The sequence below is a fragment of the Chaetodon auriga genome, chromosome 16 (genome assembly GCF_051107435.1).
Source record: "Chaetodon auriga isolate fChaAug3 chromosome 16, fChaAug3.hap1, whole genome shotgun sequence".
Taxonomy (NCBI): Eukaryota; Metazoa; Chordata; class Actinopteri; order Chaetodontiformes; family Chaetodontidae; genus Chaetodon; species Chaetodon auriga.
In genome coordinates, this window is record NC_135089.1 from 10641963 (window position 1) to 10666355 (window position 24393).

General features: G+C 44.5%; 1 protein-coding gene across 1 annotated transcript in view; it reads left to right on the top strand.

The window, feature by feature from the left end:
* coro7 (coronin 7) overlaps positions 1-24393 on the top strand; it is a 103981-nt gene that overhangs the window by 77463 nt on the left and 2125 nt on the right. The window contains exons 10-27 of the mRNA XM_076753181.1: positions 19753-19807; positions 19992-20049; positions 20137-20282; positions 20389-20487; positions 20571-20675; positions 20806-20965; positions 21064-21239; positions 21376-21484; positions 21591-21677; positions 21843-21985; positions 22172-22276; positions 22748-22833; positions 22926-23067; positions 23187-23276; positions 23418-23534; positions 23653-23788; positions 23942-24033; positions 24150-24236. Coding sequence (XP_076609296.1) covers positions 19753-19807; positions 19992-20049; positions 20137-20282; positions 20389-20487; positions 20571-20675; positions 20806-20965; positions 21064-21239; positions 21376-21484; positions 21591-21677; positions 21843-21985; positions 22172-22276; positions 22748-22833; positions 22926-23067; positions 23187-23276; positions 23418-23534; positions 23653-23788; positions 23942-24033; positions 24150-24236 — 1993 coding nt within the window. The remainder of the gene's footprint in view (positions 1-19752; positions 19808-19991; positions 20050-20136; positions 20283-20388; positions 20488-20570; positions 20676-20805; positions 20966-21063; positions 21240-21375; positions 21485-21590; positions 21678-21842; positions 21986-22171; positions 22277-22747; positions 22834-22925; positions 23068-23186; positions 23277-23417; positions 23535-23652; positions 23789-23941; positions 24034-24149; positions 24237-24393) is intronic.

Below are 24393 nucleotides of genomic sequence, written 5' to 3' on the forward strand. Positions count from 1 at the left end.
GCGGCTGTCACAGGAAAATGAATAATTAGATAAGTAAATCCAGTGTAAAGTTCAATGTTGCAACACCAACACGCATGATGATGATAGTGTTAACTCAGAGCAGATATTTTAAGCATTTAAGCACTAATCAGTAAACACAGGGCAAAAACACTGAATGATCTACTTGGATATAATTTCTGATATCATGACAAGATGAAAGTATCTTTCATTCTAACATTGCAGAAACTTGTAATTTTAACTGAACAAGTGCTTATTTCTTAAGATGAAATAATAATGTGTCAATTAAAATGAGTTTTACAGAATTTAATCTTCGCCTCGTGAGGAGGGGTGTGAGATCTTTTACAAAATAAAACGTGGTTGACTGGCTATGAGCAAAAGCTTAAAAAAGCAATGAACTTTTCTGATTACTTTTTGTCATTGAACTCTTCTTTTGTATTTTCAGTGTTTTTTTCTCCCCTTGTAATAGCTAAAATTCAGTTACGAAGCCATTTCTGTTTAACTTAACTTCAGTTCAATTCAATCATTTGTGCCTGAAAACAGTCAAATTTAAAAATATTTCTCATAATCAGCCTTCAGAATCAGCAATATATACTTTCTGTTTAATTATAGAATAAAAACTCCCCCTTAAACTGTTAAAACCCCTGAATTCACAGACAATACAGAGGCCATGAGCTGGGTGGTCCTCTGTGATATCAGGCTCGGTGGTGTCCTTATTTTTTATCCGCCATAAGTAAGTGGTTCCCAAGAATGTATCTTCGTCTACCATGTATCATAATGTTCAGTTTACAATATTTGACTTGAAAATTGCTTTTTTCCTGATCCATTTAGGGAAAATAAAAGATGTTGTGACTGCAGATATCGTCTCCGCTCGACAAACACAGCGCTCTATTGTGAAGCAGATTTAGAAAAAAAAAAATGCAGAGAATTGTTCCACTCATCATGTCCGCTGTATTTGTTCAACTCGCCAATGTAACACAATGTACGGGCCGATGTGCTCTGCAGTTAAAATGACCAGAACAGGAAAGCCTCATTCCACATATTTGTGCATTACAGGACAGTCGCAGGCGCTTGGTCAGTGGCGTAAATCACAGTCTAGCGGCGTTGCTGCATGTGCCGTCAGCACGTTGGGCTCCTAATCGCTCTGGCTCTGTAAAAGATGGCGAGGCGGCACACAGCCCGCTCCATAACACTGCCCAGGGGAACCAGTAAAACACTGGTTTGCTGCTGAGCCAACCGCAGCCTGCTAACAGTTTAAAGCTTGGGGCACATCGCCACACAGCAAATGCTGTTTTTTTTTTTACAGTGATTTCTTCCTCTTGTCACTTTTTGTCAGTTTTCCTAGAAATACTTTTTCCACACTCACACTTAACTTGAGCTCTCACCTTCTCTCAGATTTCATTTAATTCACTCGTGTGCAAATTTATTATGTGTGTGTGCAAACTCATGCTTAAGTATTTCGTCAACCAGCGGACTTTCATCACATTCTCTTTCCCCACCCTAGTTAGGCCCTAATCCCCTTTGTTTTTGGCTGCTTCACTGTCTCTCACATTTGCTTCATCATGAGTCATTTTCTTGCCTCCATGATATATGGTAACTTTTATACTGTGGCTCAACTTTAACATTTATTGATCTTGCCTGCGTTACTGAAGTCCTTAACATGACAAATGCGATTATTGTTTACGATTACACTGTTGTGAGCTGCAGTTCCAAAAATAATAAGTGAATGACGCAAAGTATAGTGTGACTGTCAGATCAGTTCGCATTTGAACTCCACACAGGGACAGAAACGCTTGTGACTGGTTTCATCTCAGTCCACAAAGGGGTAAAGAGTTTATCTGGACTGACTCTAAACAGACTAAAATGTCTTTGTCCTTCCTCCTAAAGGTGTTTCCATCCAAATGCAGCGCAAATTTTGACCGATCTTTGAGAAAATCAGCGGAAGAAAATACAAATGAGTGCACGTTTCCATCCGCCACCATTATGAGCTTATGAGCTGTTGGTTCATTGAGATAAACAGCTGCCGGTGCTAATTCTCCAGTTGTGTGCCAGGAAACCACTGCACAAGAAGAGGACGCAGCAAGATGACATAATTGAATGAGCATCAGTCAAACGTCGAATAGTGAAAACACGATGGAAATATGGCTTTTGTGTTTGTTTCATGTATTCATTTGAGGAAGGTTGCAGACTCCTCGTCGCTCCACACAGATCTGATGTTCTCGTCTGCCGCTTTGTTTCATCTGTTGACTCTCTTGTTTCCATTAAGACAAAGTTACACTTTTTTTAACTTTTATATCACCAATTATACTTTTCTATCACATCAGACTCAGACGGTTTTCACATTACAGTTTAAATACCACTTTTCTACTTTTTTCACTTGTGTTTAACTCAATGAAACTCAATTATGTGTTGAGTGCATACATGCCATATTGTGCAGTATATGGTAAGTATGTTAACCTTGTTATAAATAATACAGCATGTGCTTTAAGGTTGTCCTTGACCCTGTCACCACATTACCTTCTCGCCAATGAGGCGCCCAGTCATGGAACAAACGCAGACCACCGTGAAGACACAGCTAAATACATACTACAGAGTCATACCCTCCATGATCACGTCTGTAGGTTCATGCAGAAACAGGAACATGTGTCTTGGTTTGAGGTGTATGTCTTTTGTTGTTCACAACATGCCTGTGGGTTTGTACTTTCTGAAAAGTGGGAGCTTGTGAGTTCAGCAGACAACAAACGAGGACAGACGCCCCGCAGGAGATATGAGGAGAGTCAGAGAGAATGAGACCAAGTTTAGGAGAATAGTTCACCACAAAATGACATTTCACTTATTCATTGACTCCCCACATTGTCAGTTGAAACAACAAACACGCCGTCTTTTAGAAATTGAAGTTGACGGGATGATCTTTTTTTATTTACAACTCCAAGAACAGAAATGTCCGTCAAATTTCCGAAAACTGCCCGTGCAGCACATTTTGCAGCCAAACGAGGCCAATTTTTACCTAAAATATTTGTCATGATGTGCTAATTTTTCCTCAGTGACTGGAGGACTGGAAGAAGACCAGCTGCTACTGTGGGATGTAAAATTGAGCTCATATGAGAAAGATGGCTGACATTTTTCTGGAGCTCAAATCATTATCCAGATTTGAAAAGAACAAGGCTGAGTTGGAAGTTTGGGGGCTTTATGTTATGGTTTTGGGAACCATGCGCTGCTTTCCCAGTAGGACAGCCTGGGAATGATGGTCCTGGGTTATTTTCCCAGCTCAACCCCTGCTCATTATTCTCCCAGCCTCTCTGTGGCCTTTAGAGGCTGAGTTTAGAGCGTGTTCTTTGTTAGTGTTTTGTATATCTGCATACGTATTAGCATGTGTGCTCATGTGTGTTTTGTCCACCAACTACATGTCTTCCCGTCACACATAAATGTGCTCTGACGGCAGTATGTGTGGGCTGCCGTGAGATGCGACCAGGGCCCTCCTCACGAGGCCCTGGGCTGCCTTTCTTCCAAACGTCCGTGGGAAGGAGTGTCGTGAAGGCGAGACAGAACCTGGGAAGGGTGAGGGAGAAGCTGGGGACGTCCATGGTTAATTACCAGGGCTGCTATGGGAACCTTGATGTGACAGGGAAATATGGCCCATAGAGGTGAATAATGAGTGTACACAAAGCAGAAGTTGTCACTGTTTGTGTGAGAACAAACACATAATGCTATAATCATATGCACCGGATCAGATAAAAGTGCAGTGTTGACTCTTCCCACCTGTCCTCTCATGCCAGCTTGACCCATTGTAAGTCAGTCACTTCCTCCTGCAGAGGAGCCTTTTGTATGTAACACTATTAAAACCGAGTGCACATGTTTACCCACTGTAGTTCATCTTTGGCTCATAGGAGCCCAAGTGGCTCATGGGGGAGTATGTGTCCCAAACTGAACTTCAGCTTTAGGGTGAAGAGGGCTTAGGGGTGCTCACCCAAAATATCATTTTGCCCTTTCTCACCATTTGTCAGTCAGAGGGAACGTTGGAGAGGCTGTGATAATGAACCTTGCTTTGGGAAACGCAGACAGGATGTCATAATTCGAAACATTTCTGGCTCCTGTTTGTCGCTTTGTTTATTGTTTTGTTTTTGTGCCTTTTTATTATCATTATGAGCTTTTTGTCATATCCCTGCAGACCATGTCATGGCATTTGGACCTCATTGGAGCAAGCTGATGGGCGCTAGTTATGCCAGTAGACAACATGAAAAGGCCCTCAACACAAAGACCTCAAGAATCTGTAACTCTTAACTCTTAATGATTGCGGGGGTTTGTTTCACGCAGAGGAGGGCGAGACGGCGAACACACAGAGAGGTCAGACCATAGTTCACTCTGAGGTTTACTAGTCTGTTGACTCTGCACACGCTGGCACATCTCATTAAGGAGAGAGACAGAGACAGACAGCACAGCTGGGCCGTGCATGCCTCAGAGCTGGACAAGCCATTAGTGCACATTTTATTGTTGAAAGGATGAAGAATGCATCATGAAAACAATCCTGGGTTTGCCAGCTTGTATTATCGAGCTGATTGAGAACATGTTTCTCTTAGCAACTGTGTGATTGTATTTTTCATAGGCATTTAGCCTTTAAGGTCTTCTAAACGAGGCACACGTGGGTGCTGTGTCAGCTGTGGGATCCTGTGTTTGTGGATTGAGCAGTTGCGGCTGCTTGGTCGGTTCTCTCTTGAGGTATAAGTGAGGGATTTGTTCTTATCGCCAGGACTCTGATAAGAGTGATAGAGGAGAGGAGAGAGAGGAGAGAGGCCGAAAGGAGACGGGGTGAGATCCAAGGGGAAGAGGTTGGGCTGAGAGGGGCATGTGGACGACCTCCCCATCCCCCGGTTACTCGTAGGGTCATCCAGAAGTGGCATTTTCCCATGATCGCCATTAACCGAGGTGAAACACAATGTGAATTATTTTGGCTTTTTTTTTTTTTTTTAAAGTTTGTTTGTTTCTCTCTTTTTGTCTCTTTTGCCTCTTTTTACATTATTGTAAAAGAAATGTGTTTGTACACTTGTTGTTGGATGTTTGAGCTTCACTGCGCAGAATGACGAATGTGCAGAATTTGACGCCTGACGGCTGTTTTCACAATCGTGCTGAAGGAGGAAAGTTTCTCAGGGTTTACCTTAAAGGTGCAATATGTAACATTTCCACATTAAAATGTCTAACCGTTAAAAGGTAACAGTGCCTTTTATTAAGTCAGCGGCGACACAGGAAACGCCAGATGATACGTCAGAGAGTGAGGTGTGAAGTTGGGTCTTTGTGGCTGTTTAGCAGTTTTGAAGCTTGTCACGCTCCATATTACACAAGTATGATTGGAAACTTGACTACCCTGATGCACAAACACTGAGAGTGGACTTTTCAGTGAAGTAGGAGACATCTTGCCTCCAGCAATTGAAGTTTGGAAATGAGGAAAATTTGCATATTCATAGATTCTGTATTTTTCAGTGAGGGTGAAGGAGTAGATGTAAGTTAAAAGAAATACATTTCAGACTCAGCTCATAATTCAAAACAGGACATTTTTAAATGTCTTAAAACAAGTCTGGAGGGGGGTGGTTTAAGAAGAAGCTGTTTTCTGTTATGCATCAAGTTGTCAGCTTGCAGAAATCTAATCATTCCAGTCAGGCTTGGAGTGATGCTCCTGCAAAGATACACATAAATGTCTCTGTGGACGTTTGCAAGGAAGGGTGTTATGGAAGGTCGCAGAGGCCGCCGGAGGAGTTGACGCACACACCTCACGTATCTCAACAATGCATCAAGCAGACCTGCGTGTCAGGCGGGATGATTGAAACGGAGAAGAAAAAACACGCAGGAAAAACCCGTACGCATGTTTCAAAATGCCACACAAACATCTCAGAATGGCCTCTTTGCCTTTACTCGTTTAGACCAACCCTCTCCTCCTTCTCCTCTTCCCTGCTGTGTCCTCTCCTTCCTCTACCTCTCAGTCTCAGTCTCACCCTGCGCTCTGGTATGTCAGGTATTGAGTAACAGCGGGATGCCTGTGGTTTCGTGCGGGAAGCAAAGTGACTGCAGCTTAGCTACAGTATGTTCACTATGACTGCACTACCGTGTTAGTACTATGACAGAAACTCAGAGGGATGAGAGCGACTATCAGGTCACATCAGGTCAGCTTGGTGCTTGCAGAAGAGTCATTTACATATTGTGATCAAGACCTGCGTTTGTGAATGCTGTGTGTAACGTGTGTCGTGTGCACTTTTTCGCTCATTGTTTGTATGTTCTGTGCATTACTGCCTCCATTTGTAACTATTTTTCTCCTAATTATCATACGTTTCATGCAGTTGTCCTTGTTTTTCTGTGCACTTTGTTCTCCAAGAGAGCAGATGGAGCCTTTTTTTTTTTTTTTTTTTTTTCTAAAATGGAAATTCATACCTTTAAGTGCTTAATAGAAGATTTCCATCTGCTCACTCCCAGTCTATCAGATCCTTTTCAGCCCATTTGCGGACAGAAAGGTTTGGTCAGTCCCCCTGCAGCCTTATCAGCCAGTCAGTCATATGATAGGAGCATGCTGTCCTGTGTGGAGACACCGTGGCCTTAAACTTATTAAAACTTAGTTACACTGCATGCAAGTCCTTATTTGGTGTACACAACTCCCAGCCTCCTCTGGCCACGTGCACATGCAGTATTACAGGTATTCTCTTTGACAGTAATTCTTTCCTCTGCTAATTTCCTGTTGTGGCCGCTGTTCCTGCACATTCATTTAGGATTTTTATTTCTTCTAATTCTGTCTCTCTTTGTTGTGTGTTCTTTTACGATAATGGCATGCCTCTGGTCAAAGGCCTCTCGGCTTTTGCCAAACAATCATCGAGTAATTTGCCTCTAAAATGACCTGCCTGGTTAAATAAAGGCGGTTAAGTAAAAACAAACAGACAGGCACACATGCACATAGATAACCAGCCTTCCTTCAGCTGTGACATGTAGCTCTGTCAGCTTGAAAAAGATGGATGTGGGGGCCTCGACATCGAGGAGAGGTCAGATAGAAGTTAATTCAATGAAAAGAAAGAGCAGCGGGGAGCATCTTGTGTCTATTGTTATTGGTTTTACAACTGTATAAACTACACACGATTGTCTATGTTGAATTCTTTTTCTTTTTTTCATCTTGTGGCCGCCTCAGTGTTTGTGAGGTTAAAGCCCATCTGAGTATAATTCAGAGCAACATGAGCAGCACTTAGCATTATCCTCCAGAGGAGTGCGCATCTGCTGTGTTAACAAATTGCCCAAAGCTGCCTCGTCATGCAGCGGTGGACGGGCCCGGGCCAAAGCTAGGATGTGGGCTTGTAAACGTCTGGTCAGCGCTGCTTATTGTTAAGAGGTGGTGGCTACATGGACGGCACCAGAAGTGTGTGTTCACCTCCACGTCTCCCTTTGTCAGATGCATAGCCTTCTGCTTTCCTTTTGACCATAACCCCTCTATTTACTATGTAAAGTTTATACACTTGAAATGTTTGAGGATTGTTGACATTGTATGACTGGAATACTAAACTGTGCATTAGCCCATGGTTCCTCTGTATGGGTGGTCAAACAACATGGTTTCCCCTCCACAGAAAAAAATGTGTGTGACGTGGGTCTGGGGGGGGGGGGGCTGGAAAGAAGGAGCTCATCAAGACTATCAAGTCAAGGCTACGGTGTCCTCTCTAACAATCTCTTACTTTCTCTTTCTCTCGTTTCTGTCCAATAACTCTCCCAGATGTGGCATGATACAGCTCAAAGCATTCTTACGAGGACAAACACACACACACACACACACACACACACACACACACACACACACACACACACACACACAGACAGACACGTGTGAGGACATGCACATCTGTTGTGATTTACTACACAAATGTGATAATGATCTTATCTCTTACTAGTCTCTGTCTTGCTCATTTTGTCTTTTTTCTCCCTCCCTCTGTGTCTCTTATACTGCTCCACTCTGTGAGGTTTTTATTGGTTTTTACTGTACATGTCCCGGCTTCGGTCATTAAAGCAGATGATTTAGTGTGGGTGTGTTAGCAGTTAACAGTAAAATACAGACTTTGGTGCAAAGTCGGTCCACCGAGGACAGAGTGGGAAAGGTGAGGCTAAGGCACGGGGCCCCTCAGGCTGAAACGATCTACAGTTTGTTACACTTACGCCATGATGCAGGATTTTCTTCAGTATTAATCAGTTGAAACCCTGTAAAGCTTTTCATGTTTCTGCCTGAACTGGATGACTTTATCAGCCCTGAAAGTCATACCAAACCCTGTTGTGTGATTCCTGAAAAGATCACAGTTTGTCACTCGGAAAACCTTTTTTCTGTTTCCAAGTGTTGGAGATACAAGATTTCCTTCCAGCAGCGGGAGTGGAATTTCTGCTCTTGAGATATGAGAGAGATCAGAGGAGGGGATAAGAGTGATAAAATGGCCTTTTAGATGGACCGGAAAGAGCAAGTATGGACACATAGTTGCAGCCGGCAAAGTGTGTGTGTGTGTGTGTCACAGAGAGATGAGGCAGATCGCCCAGTTCCACACAGGCTGGTAGACAGAGGGACTGATAAACTGTGTTAACTGACTCTGATAAAGCAGAGCGGGAAGACACCGCGGAGTCAAAACACGCGCCAACGCCGATCGATGAAAGGCGCTCTGTTGAACACCTCAAGAATGTTTTTGTAGCTCTCGTCGAGCAGGAATGGAAAAAAAAAAAAAAAAAAAAAGTTGTTTTAGGGTTTATATTTCTCTCTTTATTTTCCTCGTTCCCCCTCTAGAGTAGACCCTCTCACTCATTTGCACACACGTACTACTCAGGCTTAAAGGAAAAACAAATATTAAACAGTAATGTTTTGTGTCCGTAAATTACTGGGTTTTATGGTTCTAGCATTTCCAATAATTCTGTCTTGGCCGTCCATGAAGGAAAATCACAAACACACACACACACACACACACTCAGTCAGTCATACACATAAGGGCAAGTATGGTCTTTAAATGGTTTGGATCATCCAGTGTGAGCTTTGGTACGAGGTCAAGCACTGCCATCATTCGAGGGAACTTTGGTTCAAGATCTGAGCCGCATTTGCCAAAAATATGCGTCCAGAAACATCCAGATCATGTGATATCACAGTTCAGCTGTGGCGTCGTCCAAACCGTCGGCCGTGTTGTTGCTCTTTAGCAGCCGAGTGTCCGCCCGAGAGTGACCACGGTCTGCTTAGCTGGACAAGATTTTAACAGGGCAGTAAGTCATTCATCAGGCCCGTTATTGGCGGATTGTGTTTTTAAAGTCGACTTTATTGAGTGCCTCAGTGTGTGTATGGCAGATCGGCAACGGTTTGGAATTTTCCACAGTAGGAAAAATAGGATGGAGTGCACCTAAGACTGACATCATCTCCTATTTGTTCCCTACAACAAATCAATGCACAGCGTGGAGCGACTGACTCAGTGCAGCCAAAGCTGAACTTATGATCAAGACTGTGAAGTTACGCCTCCGGTATGCAGAATAATCACTGTGCACTACATGATAGCCACAGCTGATTTAGAGCGTGAAATATCTATTTTGTGGTTTATTCATTCAATTTAAGTCGATTTAGGTCAGATGCCGATACAGAATATGCACAATCGAATTTCCAAAGTGATCTGCTGATGTAAATTATATCATTTTGGTCGTTCTTCTTAAGGTTTTATTCATTCTTCTTGTTTTATTTGTTCTTCATTGGTTCAATCTTCCGTTCAGATTTAGTATCTGGATTTCCCACCTTGGCCTGAAGAGAAAGACTGCTAAAAAGAAACACTTAATCTGGAGAGACAGATATTTATTAAAAGAGGGGCGAGCCGAATGGAAAAATTACACAAGTCTCTCCTCTTTTAACTTGCAAACTAAGCAAGGTTGTACTCATACAAAAGCCTCGCAAAGAGACGGACATTTTTGGCAACTCTGCGCGGCCAAAAGCATATTTCTTCTGACAATTTGTGTGCTGTCAAACTACAGAAGCCTCCAGACTTTCAGGGCTCGTTTCATTGTCATTTTTGCAGAATTTATGTGCCTCATTGGCAAACATTCTCAACGTATGTCTGCGAAGCACTAATATTGGAGGGTAATCCATCAATGGCTAGTTGAGAGTGCAAACCAGGTCCCTCTTTTCTCACTTCCTCTCAAACATATGTACCTCTGTCTGCATTTAGCGTTTAAAATGCATCCGTGACGAGAACCGGGCTTTCTACCGGTGACCTAACAGCAGACGGGGTCGTTGCGGTCGTGACCCTCACCTCTCCTCTTTCTGTCGCTGCATCAACGCTTCCCTTCTCTTGTCTCATCTGAGGCGGTCGTGGCTGCTGATCAGTTCCCAGGCCCCCGCCGACAGGTCATTTAATGGTCATCTAGCTCGGGCCCTTGATGCTGAACCTCAGGGTTAACGCGGAACGCATCTCTTCCGGGGCTCTGCAGTCGTCAACAAGCAGCCGGCAGCACTTCAGAGACGCACCTCTCACATCACAGATGTAAACACAAACCCAAACGCGTGCCGGTATTGGAAATCCACATTCTACTTATTTCTGTCAGCAACCTCAAAGTTCCTCCTTTTTTACGTGCATTTTAAACATTTAGGTTCCCCAGGAGTTCTTTCACACCCCTGCCTCCCCCTTCAATCTGACACCCTCATGCCCACCCACATCCGACAACAACCTCACCCCCACCCCACCCCTCCCAGTCAACAGAGCTGCATGTTGAGGAGCTTTATGACCAGTCACCTGGCTGCTTTATAGCTCAGTCCTGTCTGGACCTCTTTACCACGCATTTACTCTTCCTGAGTGTTTGTGAGTGTGTGAGTAGATATGAGGGTGTGCCACTTTGAAGATGAGCTCCCAGTGTCTCTCACGTATGTCGGCTAAGCAGAATTGTGTTTAATAGGTCTGTGTAATCGTCTGTTCGAGCAGTTGGAGCCCTGGTTTTCTCTCTGCGTGCCTCCTCTCCTCGTTCATTTTTCATGTCAACGTTATGCAGAACAGACACACTTGACCATCATGCGGTCAGACAGCAATGTGTTAAGTTGTCTTGAGCTGTCTTTTAGTGTCTTTTATATTTTGAGGTCGTTTTTCTACACAAACTTGATGTTTTGCAAGGATCTGATGTGTGGCTGACGCCATAGGACTGTCTTGTTGCGGCCTCATTGTTTCCCCCTGCAGAGACGGATTATGTGAGAGTTGTACAGCGCTGATTGTGGCTGCCTGTGTCAGTGTGAGTGGAGCTGCGCTGATGACAAGTTGGAATGGTAATGAAGCGTTGGTCTGTTTCTTGAGGACAGGAGGGAAATTAGTGCTGAAGCTGTTGCATTTTTTCCGTTTGGCAACTTTGCATGTGGTCGTATGTGGAATTGGGAGTGTGTAGGGGGTGTCAGAGGGGTCACTGCAGACCTGTTGACACGGGACGCAGTGAGTTTAATTAAATGTTGAGCAGGCGTGTATGCACATGCATGTGTGCCACAGAGTGTGTGTGTGCGCGCGTGAGCGTGTACGTGCGTGTGTGTGCGCTGCTTGTCAGGGGCCAGTGGACGGGGCCCGGTGAAGCGAGGAGAGAGGGGAGAGCAGCAAGCTTGGCAGCCTATCTGAGAGCCTCGTCACTGGGGCTCAGACGCGGCCACAGCTGGCCTCTCTACCAACAATCCTGGCTTTTCTTCCTCTCTCAGGAACGCAGCGCGTCAACTTTAATTCCCTTCTAATGAACTGGCTACTGAAGGTAGCTAGGCAGGCAGACCCAGCACATTTATTAAACACACACTCACTGGCAACAAAACACTCAGACTCAAACACAGTGGAGAAAGTGTGTTCCTGTTAAGTACATTTCACTGTTCAGCAGGGTGACTGTGCAGCTGGACTTAAACACCTGCGAAGGATCTTTGAACTTATCGACTTAGAAGCTGCACTCAGGACCACCTGAAGCAGAGCCGGGTTTTAGCCTTTAAGGCCATATAAGAACCTACAGTATCCGCAGTGTGTGTCTCTTTTGTAATATTGCATTTGAGCGCAGAGCTAAGGATCATTTGAAAGATGTTTAAGAACATTTACTGCTGTCTCAAAGGTAAAGACTACTCTAACTATCTGGATAAGAAAATATTCTGCCCAATTTACAGTAAAAAAAAAAGATTTTTAAGAGTTTCTAAGTCACAATTCTGTTTACTAATTAAAACAAAAATGGCAGCCAGAAATGACCAAAGTTAAACATTGAAATGTGTCATTATCTGTTGTATTGGTCACATATTAATGTTGCTTTCCATTAATTTATAGTTTCACCAAAATTAAAGCTTTAAATTTCTTTTCTTTTTTCTTGTCAAACTGGACATGTATCACTTTATTAGGAAATTCAGTCGCAGTCGTTTGAAGCTGAAAGAAATTTTCCTATCATGCCGTGCACAGAACGTTTTTTGTCCAGATGAGTATAAGGGTTTCGAGGCGTCTGGAAATACCGTAAAAACAGTGAAAGTCGTGGGTTTTTCATCTTTAAGATTAACTGATTCTTAGCTCTTTATCCAAATATAACAACTTTACCTGAGAGGTGAACTGGACCTAAATAAGGACCAAAATGTCTTTTCGCTTCCTCATCCCCAGAAATAAACAAGAGAGAGAGAGAGAGAGAGAGAGACAGATTCGTATCAGTTGCCGTAGAACCAGTTCTGAAACTCTGGTCCTCTCATGTGAATAAAATGAGTTGGGACAGTGTTAAATGAGGACAGTCAAATGAATTTGCGATGCAGCATTCAGCCATTGTGAGCTGAAGCCTCGGTTTGAAGCTACCCTCACTGTGACCCTGTGGTCCAGCTTCTGTGGTGCAGGCTTTGGAGCTCTGGTGCTGCTAATGGAAACATTTGTACACTTTCAGACAGAACGAGTGCGGAGGTTTGATTGATCTGTCATCTTATGAGTTTACAAAGGTGACAAAGTTCATCAGCTGAGATATATTGTTTATTTACTCTCTTTTGGCACACTTTGGGCATTTTGGGTGGATTGTTAGACTTCAAAGTTTGATTGGGCTAATCATTGCCAAACCTTTTGTTTGCTGTTTAGATGACCTTTTCCCAAAATCTTCTGAGATATTCACTCACATATCTCCTGTGGGAAGGATTTATCTTCTTTTATTTCACATATTTGCAGAACACTAGAAACCAACCAAGGATTTAGCATCCTGGAGGCCGTTTCACAGGTCCGGTGTCGTTCCGTTATGAATCCCATTTAATCACCAGTGGATTATTCCGCACCAGTCCGTCCATTGTCGGGGTAATGTGAACACCCATGGGCCTGCAGCGTAAGTGTGCATAAAACCATTAGGTGTATCTAAGTCCCTTATACAAGAGTAATAACACTGAAAAAGAAAGACTGTGTTCTGTCAATAAAGACAGGAAGAGGGCAGGGTAACCAATCATTAATCTGCTGGTCATAAGAACAGCCGTCATCAGACAGTGATTATAGAAATAACTCAATGAAAGACAATGAAAAAGCGTATGCTCATACGGTCATGCTTTTAAATGGGAGATACAGCTGTTTAGTTACGGCCAACTGTTCACCATACCGCATATTTTTACTGATTCATTTTACACTGCGACACATCTGCCACATTATTAATCTGCTGCTGATTGTGTGCATGTGTGGGGGAGATGAAGTAAGGCCTAAAATGTTATTGAGAATGAGTGGATGGCTTTAAAACAGATTTACGACTACAGTTTATTGAAACAGCAGGTTTGAACAGTTTACCTCATGCTCTTATTATTGGTCATTGCCTTTTTAGCCGTGGTATGGTGTGACTATAGATAGCACCATCGTTCTGTCGGTCGTTCCGCCGCTTTGGCGTACACTAAAATATCTCAAAAACTACTGGATGGATTGTCATGAAAGTTTGTGCAGACATTCATGGTCCCCAGAGGATAAATCATCTGGACTTTGGGGATCTCTTCATTTTTCTGCTTGTGCCACCATCAGGCACTTATCCAGATGGACTGGCACAAATTTTGGTAGCACATTCGTGGTTCCCGGATGATGTGTCCTAATGACTGTGGTGATTGGTGGAGTTTCCCTCATTTGTGGTGCCATCAGCAGATCAGATTTTTAACTTGTCCGGTACCTCCAAATACCTGCAAAACTAATGACGTTCCCTTCAGCCTCGGCTGTACTTTGGTGCTAGCATGCTAAACTAAGATGGTGATCCAGGAAAACATAAGCATATTAACATGCTAGCATGTAGCTCAGTGCAGTCTCAGAGAGCCGCCATCATGGCTGCAGACTCTTGGTCTTGTTTTCCGCTCATGTGAAAACACATACATAGCCAAGAAGAGGTAGATAGATTCAGAAACTCAGGCAATAAACGTAGCACCAAGATTTATTCACATTCCTCGGTGATTCCAAGAAAAATCCTTTGATAAATATTTGTTTCAACCGCAGTTTTTAATCAGTTATTTAACCAGGATTCTGGACGATGGCCTATGTTCCAACTTCAAGACATTGAATTTCACCAAAAAATACCATAACTTTCATTGAATTTCATGTCCAAGTGAGTGTGGGAAAGTGTATTGACTTGATATTTTATTGGGACGACTGGGGTAACCGATGTGCACTCTCTCACTCAAACTCTAAAATCAGTGACTCGACGCTCCCAACAACACGTCCACTGTTTTTGCTGTGACCCACCCCGAGTGTCTTCGTGACCCTGTGTGACTATCCAAACATTATTTTATTTCCAAGCTGGCTGTAGTTTCAGTCTAAAATACTTGAGTCACCGCTGGCCAGTGGGACAGCAGAGGCCGACAGGGACAGCTGGACAAGCTGCAGACCTGCAGTCCTCGGAGGCAGGAGGGCTGATAAAGTGGGCCGGTCGAGTTCACAGTTCAGCAGACCCTTCACCCGCAGAGATACTGCTTCACCACTCACTCACTCCCCCTGACTGGGATGATATAACTAGGGGATTGATAGAAGAAGAAGGGAGGAGTGGATGATGGAGGGGGGAAAGGATTAAATGAAAATAGAATAATGTGGTTTGACCGCAGTTTTATTCTAAGTCTGATTATGACCTCAATTTGACCATGAGGACTGGTTTCCAATTGCGCGGAGAGTCTCCACTGCTGAGATTTATGTATCTCACCTTCAGTTCGAGGTTCAGATGAGTCAGAATGGTTGTGATTTTTTTTCTACTGGAAGCCGATCAAATCTGAACGTTATCCAGTAATTTGATCTCGTTAAATATCACAAATTTGCCTGAGAGGACTTTGCAAGATGTACAACATATGACATCCTCTATAATTAGACCCTCGATGGAGAAAAGAAGAGAGAAACCTCAGGAATAGCTACAAAGACGGGGTCTGTTGTCCAGGAAAAACGTGCAGTAGTTGTCTGTCTATACACAGCTGACAGAAATAACTGTATGAAGCTATTATTTGCGTTCGACACATGTCCGAAAGTCCTTTTCCATAGATTTTTACATGACTGGTTGTTTTTGTGTGTGCCCGTCTTAGAAGAGCAGCAGAGTGATCTGGTGAAAGCCTCAAAAAAAAAAACAAAACTCTAAAATAGAGAAGCAGACAACCAGCTGCTTTGTTTTGGTTTCATATTCCCCAAAGGCCTCCTCGCTCTTTCTTCTCTACTTTCTGGCCAGCTCCTACCTGTCGACTGGAGCTTATTGTGCTGTCTAGTGTGTGTTTTTAGCAGTAAGGCCAGCCCAGCCATAGACCATGATCTCATACAACAGAGAAAGGTTCCTTTGACTGATACTGATCTGGTCATAGCTGCCATAGCTCAAACCCATAACCTTATACCTCCACAGGCTGCTTTCATTAGCTCCACCTATATGCTGTATATAATACACTGCTGTGTGTCTGATGCTATCAGAGCATTTGGACGTGCCTGTATGTGCTCGCACAAGTGTGCAGAGCGTGTGCATTTCTCATTCTTTTGCATATTTCGTTGTGATTGCAAGCACATACATGCATATTCACAGCGTGTTTTAATAATGCAGAATTTATCTGCACCAGCTGCAGATGCCAATTGCATCCACCCCGCGCTTCAAACACACATAAGCACACCATTTATTCATTTGTCTGTCATCCACATATCCATTTGTCTTGGCCCTCCATTAGTCAGCTATTGCACTGATTTACGCTATCTCTTACATTATCAAATGACAACACGTTCTCATAATCATAATATACGCAGCCTGACTCAGACCCTTTCACACACACAGACACACACACACACACACAGATGCACGTTAGAGTAGAGTAATATGGCTATCATATCTGCCGGTGCTGAAGGCTGCTGTCATGGGCAGAAGGTCATTTTATGATGTGCGTTTGGGTCTGTGTGAGAGAGCGATGGCAGATGAGGTGGGAGGCGGGTTCTGTCCACTCTTTGTTTATTGTAAACTCTGACAGCACCGGAGTACCACTGACAGACTGGAACCAGGGGGATTTTTGCAGCATCAGGCAAAGTGATTGTAAGAGTGGCAGAGGTGTTGAGACGTTAGTGGAGCAGATTGCCGTGAGAGCAAAATCCTTTAAGAAGAAGTTATATATCTTTCCCGCTTTTATTTTTGCCTCTTTCTTTCTATTATGTCACCACTCACACACACAAAAAAATAACATCATAGAATAATATACAATTTGATGACTGATGAGCGTGTGTGTGTGGTTAAACCTGTTTTCACATATCCAACAATGAACAGGGCTTGTGTCTGGATTAATGTGTCAGGCAGGATTCAGTTCTACTTGCACACACTTCTGTTTACAGCCTCTCCTCTGTGAGCATGAATGAGGCCTGTAATAGTTTTTCTTTTCATTCATAATCAGCCCATGTGATCAGGATCTGCGCAACACGCCTGCTCGCTCCCACAATTGACCCTGCATGGCTGTAAGTGCATGCTCTTAAAAGTGCATGTGCACATACATCATTGAGTCGTTATTAGCGCATGGATGTATGTGTGCTCTACGCGCTTAAATATGCACATGCATGCGCGTATGTGTGGGAAAATGGGCTGGTGGTGAGGTGGAGCATGAAAACGATAGTAAACAGAGGCCATTACCAGTGATAAAGCTCCACTCCTGTTATGTGGCTGTTTTACTGTGAGAAAACCAGAGATATGGCCACAGAGAAAGTGAAGGCAACTTGCAGAAATAGTAAAGATTGGAGGGACAAAGAGATTGCGGGGCGCAAGGTGGTGGTGTTGTTGACAAGGAAAGAAAAGAGTGAGGGAGAGGAAGACGGGCAGCCAGAGGGGTGTGGGAATGGAGGTGTTTAAGGACTCCCTGTGGACTGACTCCGACATGGGAACCCGCAGTCGCCCCTTATGAGGCCTGGCTGCCCCACAGGCCTCGGATAGATGGGGCGAGAGAGGGATATTAGAGAGAAGAGGAGATGCAGGTTTGTTTTGTTGATCCATGAAAAAGAGATGGTTTGGATGAAATAAAGATGACGACCTGGAGGGTAGAGCTGAAGACATTTGTCCCTCAGCATGTATTCCAAAAGATTTCTCGTCCCTGTTCCTGCTTTTAGACCTTTTGCCCTCCAGTCTTACATCATAAAACACAGACTTCACACTCATTGTGTTGTTTTTAACGTTTGGGATGACTGTATGAGTACTGTATTTCTGTCTCAATACACTTTATTTCCAGTATTTATGCTTTTGTGTGTAGTGTTCAGTAGTTTTTATTTTGTTACCCATTTATTCGATGCTATCTGTACTTCAGTTTCCCTTTGTGGGATCAATAAACAATAAAAGAGACCTTACCCACACATACAAAGTATTATTTAATTTTTCTACTATTTCCTCTTGGCAGAAAACGTTTACCAAAAACGTTCACACCTTCGCAGTCATGAGCGCCATTCGGTTGTTTCTCCGTGTACCATTACTGCAAAACTGCCAGGAGCAAAATTATGTGAAGGATGTGAGCTAATACAGCCACAGACAATTTTAGGGCCTGCGCTCGTGTAGGTTAGTTTGTCAGACTGTGAAAATCTTCTTCTTGTTTCAAACACATACGAATGCGCTGCTGATATAGAGTCACACTCATGTATACAGCGCAGACCATCGCGTGTCACTGTGCCGTTGCTTAAGATACCCACACTAGGTCTGTCATTATATTGTCATAGTTGGAGCATTACATCACCGGTCTGTCATTCCCGGTTGATGTGGAGGCGGCCGAGTGGCGTTCCTCTAGAATAGTACCATTACACAAGGTCATCATCATAAGCCAATCTCTGGGGCCGCCTCTGCACTTTAATCAGCCTATCTGTGGCCTGCGATGTGAAGTGGTCCGATCAGCCGCCACTCTCTGCCCTCTTTGCCTGTCTGGAAACAACACAGCATCGATGAAGAGAGAGAAACTGACACATTTCTGTATGAAGGAGAGTCAGAGGCAGAGAGTGAGGGAGATTTGTCAGCCGTGCCTGTGTTTGTGCGAGTGTGCCTCCTGTCTAAGCCGAGATTTCCTGTTTGGTTTGTTTACTACAACCAGTTGTACTTTCCCCGTTGAGTTAAGAGCTCATTCAGTTTCTTCATCCCTCAATCTTCTTACCTCAAATCATGCAAGGAAGCAGGTGACTGAGGCCTTGTTTTACGCCTGCGTGGGCGGAAGCTACTGTTTCGCTGATTGATTAATCATTTAAAGGTGCAGGATGCGTCGCAGGAATTGTCCGTTAGTGTTTGTAAACACAACATTCAAGCTTGGCAGCTCCTCCCCGGCTCGACGGCGGCGGAGGCGCTTTGCTTGTACGCACACTGCGAGCCTCTTTAGTACGAGCATGACATTTGTTGTAATGGAAAAGATGATACTTCAGCGAGCTCACGAACCACTCCAACAGAAAACGGGCCAACTCGGCGTCGCTCTTCATCCCCATCCTCTCCTTCAGTGCTTCCCAGCGGGTGAAAGCCAAACCTAGATTCACTCTCGTTTTGGAACGAGCCTTGTCCGTGGGGTGTTTTGCATCGCTATAATTGTGTTTTTGGCGCCGTGTGCAGCATTTTTTGTAGCTTCCTCTTGGATGCATGCCCTGACCTCACCTGCACGCTGTGATTGGCTGGGGTCTACGAACCCACTGCAGCACAAAATAATAAGAAAATACAGGCAGAGGGCTGGATCTCTGCAGATAAATGCACTGCTACACACTTCTAGTGGGTCATAAGTGATGATTGAGAGGGATTACTTTTGTATGTGTCTGTACGTTTTTTGCATTATTTGAGGATTTGCCATTTTTCTGTATAAATGCGATAGTAAACTGAATATCTTTGGGTTGAAGAGGTCATTTAGGAAACTATGATGGTTGTTTTTCACGACTTTCTCTCCTTTTGTTGACTAAAATACATCAAGTGATTGAAAATATTCAGAGCAGATTAAGCAATAATGAAAATAATCCTCAACTTTTCGCCCTTGGTCTGTTTTTCTTGGTCTATTTGACAACATATCGAATTCCTTGTGGGTTTTCTGCTTTTCTTCTTTGATATTTTTTAATCTTTTATTGTGCAAGTTGAAAGCACGAAGGAATACAAATCAGTGCATGTGACTGACTCTGCATTTGTTTCACTTCACACTTCACTTCACGGAGCTTTTTTTCCGACTGTTTCGCTAACCTGCAGATAAAGATCAGGGGGAAAAATCACAGCTAGCTCAAGTCTGCTCTGACTGCTTTAGCCCGAACATTGAGCATACTGCTCCATCTAGTGGTCCATTTGTAAAACTTCAACCCATGGACCCTGTGACATCTCTTGTCTTTTTGCTTTCAGGATGCTGATCCCTCTGTTTGATGAAGACACCAGTCTGCTCACACTGGCGGGCATGGTAAGATGTAGCTGAATGCCCCAATGTTCTGTCAGGTGAAAACTTATCGGAATGAGTTGAATATTAAATGTTTATGCCTGAAAGGTTCGTTGTTGTCGTGTCGCAGTCAGTAATCCAGCAGCTTTGACGGTTGTGTACTTTAAAGGTTGTCTCTTCAGTGCATCATGTTCTCTCTCTCTGGCAGGGAGACACCGTGATTGATTGCTTTGAAGTGTCGACCTCTGAGCCTTTTCTCTCACAAGGTGAAGCTTGGTCATCTGTTATCTGTCAGATTTTTACCGCTCCTCCTCCTCGTATCTGATCTCTCTCGCTCTCTTTCTTCTCTGCAGTGAGCCACTGTCTGACAGACACCTCGACACGAGGCGCTGCCATGGTGCCCAAGCTGGCGTTGGATGTCATGTCCTGCGAAGTGATGCGCGTGCTTCAGCTGACGGACAGCTGCATTGTGCCAATCAGCTATCAAGTCCCTCGTAAGGTGTGTTTGTGCACAGTGCACATGCAGCAGATTCGTAACATGTGTGGGATCTACATGTTTGCGTTGGGGTTTTTAATGCATGCTTATCTGCGTGTGCGGCTTCCAGCATTCAGGCCAGGAGTTTCATGATGACCTTTACCCAGATACAGTGGGCACAACTCCAGCCATGTCTGCTGAGGAGTGGTGGCAGGGAGGAGACAAGCAGGTAAAAAATCTCCACCTTCAACAAGTTTATCTGGTCTTCAGAATGTACGGACGCCTCAAATAATCACCTCTGTTCGTCCTCAGGTGGAGAAAGTCAGCCTCCACCCAGACAAGCAGCCCAAACCGAAGGCTCCTCCAGCAAAGCAGACACCTGCAAAGAAGGAGCTGGCTAGCGGGGGGAGCAAGGAGGTGAGAGACACACACAGTGGCTGTCCATGTAATGATGGTACTTAGTCCAAACTGTGCAGCTGTAAAATAAAAGACAAAAAGTTTTTTTACTGTGACAGTTAAAGTTAACAGCCACCCTGCTGTTCTACAGGATCCAGCACACGGCTGCTCCACCTCCAGCAGTCCTCTGAGCACTCCCAGCAGCAGCGCTGCCCCGTCCCGCTCTCCCTCCTCCACCTCCGGCCTCTCCTCAGGCTTCCTCCCCAGCCCAAGTCCCAGCCAAAGCGCCAAGGCCATCCACAGCCTGCTGGGTATGAACACACACACACACACACACCTCATTCTACATCATGGAGTCTGTCGTTTTAATTCTTTCTGGAGTGTTAAGTCAGAATTATTTCCGATCCAGGACCAACCTCCAAGTTCCGCCACATCCAGGGTGCAGTGATGCACCGGGACACACACATCACTAACCTGCACGGCCTCAACCTGACTACACCAGGCGAGTGTGACGGCTTCTGTGTCAACCCCCAGCGCGTGGCGGTGCCGCTCGCCATCTCCGGCGGCCAGATCGGCATCTTTGAGGTACGACAAAGGCTGGAAATGAAACTAAAAACTGTTAATGTCACGTTGATTTAGTGTGTTGGTCTCCATGTTGAGCATGTATTTTTTCTGTTGTACTTCAGTGTCTTGAGGCTGTGTATTCTTCTCCTCTCCTCAGCGCTCTCAGCCTGGCAGGCTTCCAGACACAGCCCTGCCCACCATCCAGAACTCTGTAAATGTGGTCGACTTCTCTTGGGACCCCTTTGACTCACACAGACTTGCTGTGGGTGAGTGAACACATGTGCTGTAGAAATGTGAGCGTCTGCAGACGGATGTATGCACTGGCTGCTCTAAGTGTGTGAGTGTGATTTGACGTGTCTCTCTCTGTGTTAGCTGGTGATGATGCAAAGATCCGGGTGTGGCGGGTACCAGAGGGAGGGCTGAAAGAGACCCTGACTGAGCCTGAGTTCATCTTGCAAGGTAAGATAGAGCCCACTGACACACAGCAATTCACGCAGTACAAAGACTTTCAGGTATAAAAACATACAGTGCATCTATGTGAACTGTTTCATGGAAAAGAAGGAAGAAAGTAGTGATATTACAGTAAATGTTACGTAGATTGACAGCTGCTCTGACCCCTCGTAGGTCACACGGAGAAGATTTACTCCATCAAGTTCCACCCTGTGGCCAGCGACTTGCTGGTGTCTTCATCCTACGATCTCACAGTCAGACTGTGGAACCTGGACACCAGAGATCAGGTCAAAGTCCTCACAGGACACCAGGACCAGGTGGGTGACCAAGATTTGTGCCTTGATGAAATTGTGGAGTACAAAACTAAATCAGTAAAATTTGGACATTTCAATAAGGATTTGGGTATATGTTGGTTTGCTTACTCACACTGGAGTGAATACATCAACTCTTCATTTTGGCTTTCGTCTTCTTCTTCCTTGTCTTCTCTTCTGGTTTATATTCAGGTCTTTGCCATGGCGTGGAGCCCAGATGGCAAGCTCCTGGCCACAGTGTGCAAGGATGGGAAAGTTCGCATCTATGACCCCCGCAAGTCCACTGCACCAGTGCAGGTATGTACAACACACTGGAGAATGTGGGAGGATGCAATGAAAAGAAGGTGAGATTTGTCTTTAGGTGTGTATTGTATGCATGTGGAAGAGATCAGTTGAGATAATCCTTTATTGATCACACAGAGGGGAAATTCAGGTGTTAGAGCAGCACAAAGAAACGTGCAGATCAATAAATGAACTTAAAAAAGAAATTATTATAAATACATAAAATAAACACATACAGTCCCCTCTTATATTCATACTTATATTTCATTTAACAAAACGTGAATTAACCACATTGGAGCCATATAATTTGGTGGATCCTTTCATAGTTTCTTTTTTTTTAATCTTCTATTCATTTTGTTTTTTTACACAATGGTGTTTGTGAGAGCAATAAGCTGCCAATACAGTGCGTCAGAATATCTAAGAGGCATCGCTGGACAGGAGGCGGTGCGTCACAGTTTGTCACAGTACTGTTTTCCATTTAATCAGGAGGGCCCAGGTCCTGAGGGCCACAGGGGAGCTCGAGCAGTGTGGGTGTGTGAGGGCAAGTACCTGCTGGTGTCAGGATTTGACAGGTACTGAACGTGGCAAACACAAATATGTGCGAAAATGTATCCACATATCCGTCAAAAGAAAAGCTCACCGCTGACTCTTTCTTGTTCCTCAGTCGCAGTGAGAGAGGAATCTACCTGTACTCTGCTGACTCCCTGTCCTCTGGAGCCGTAGCCAGCACCCTTGTGGACATCTCCCCCTCTACCCTCATCCCTTTTTACGACCCCGACACCAGTGTGGTCATCCTCACTGGAAAAGTAGGCAAATAAAAAGAATATATGCATATATATATATAGTGCATGTAAGTCACATTTGAACCCAAACGGAGATCAAAACAAGAATTCGATGTACGCTGTGCGTTTCATGTGTTTTCCAGGGTGACACCAGAGTGCACATTTATGAGATCGTTCCTGATGCACCGCACTTCATTGAGTGCAGCAGTTTTAACTCTCCTGAGCCACACAAGGTACTGAGCTGAACTCCCTCTTACTTTCATTCATCTTACTTTCACATGGACACACAGTCAATACCCTCTTTAAAGCCTGTGCCATCATCGTGATGCTGTGTGTGTGTGTGTGTGTGTGTGTGTGACACTTCCTGTCTGCAGGGCTTGGCCTTCCTGCCCAAGACAGAGTGCAATGTGCGTGAAGTGGAGATAGCTGTCGGACTGATGCTCACTAAGACGAGCATAGAGCCAGTGGCCTTCAGAGTGCCACGGGTCAAGGTGAGCCAACTACACCACCTGGTGGACACGCGCTTCCTCCCGGTGGTTGTTTCTAATAAATGGCTTTGGCTTTCACAATAGAAGGTAAACTGTATGTGTGTGACTCCGGGTTCTGCAGAAAGAGTTTTTCCAGGACGACGTGTACACAGACACAGCCGTGTGTTGGGAACCGGCACTGACCGCCTCAGCCTGGCTGTCTGGCTCCAACGGCCAGCACAAAAAGATCAGCCTAAGGCCTAAAGACATGACGCCAGGTGAGGACAAGGACCAGAGAGTCTGAATATGGGTTCATATCATGTGACCTTGTCTAACATAGCTGTCGACTGAGATGAAGATGCTTACCTCTACAATCTGCATGTCAGTATACGATCCTGGTTTCATGCTGTGTGTGTGTTTTCACATTTCAGTGAGTGAGGCCCCCAAAGAGGCTCCAGTGAGGAAATACCTGCCCTCATCTGTTTACCTGGAGGAGAAGACTGATGAACAGAAGAAAGAGGAGGTGAGGATGAGGACCACTGTGAGCTGACAATACTCACATACCCGTACTTAGTAGCTGCTGAATAAAAGTACTTTTCTGATATGTTTTAACACTGACTGTGTGTATGTGTGGCCCAGCTGCTCAGTGCCATGGTGGCTAAGCTGGGGAACATGGACGACCCCCTGCCGCAGGAGTCCTTCGAGGGCGTCGACGAGGACGAGTGGGTGAGTGAATGTGACGGAAACAGCTGTGAGGATGCGTCTTGACTCTCACAGTATCTTTACAGGAAAAACTGCTACTGTGTGGTTTACATATGATAAGAGTTATTACACATATTACATCATTTTATCACAACACTGTTCCACTGATAGATGATAACAG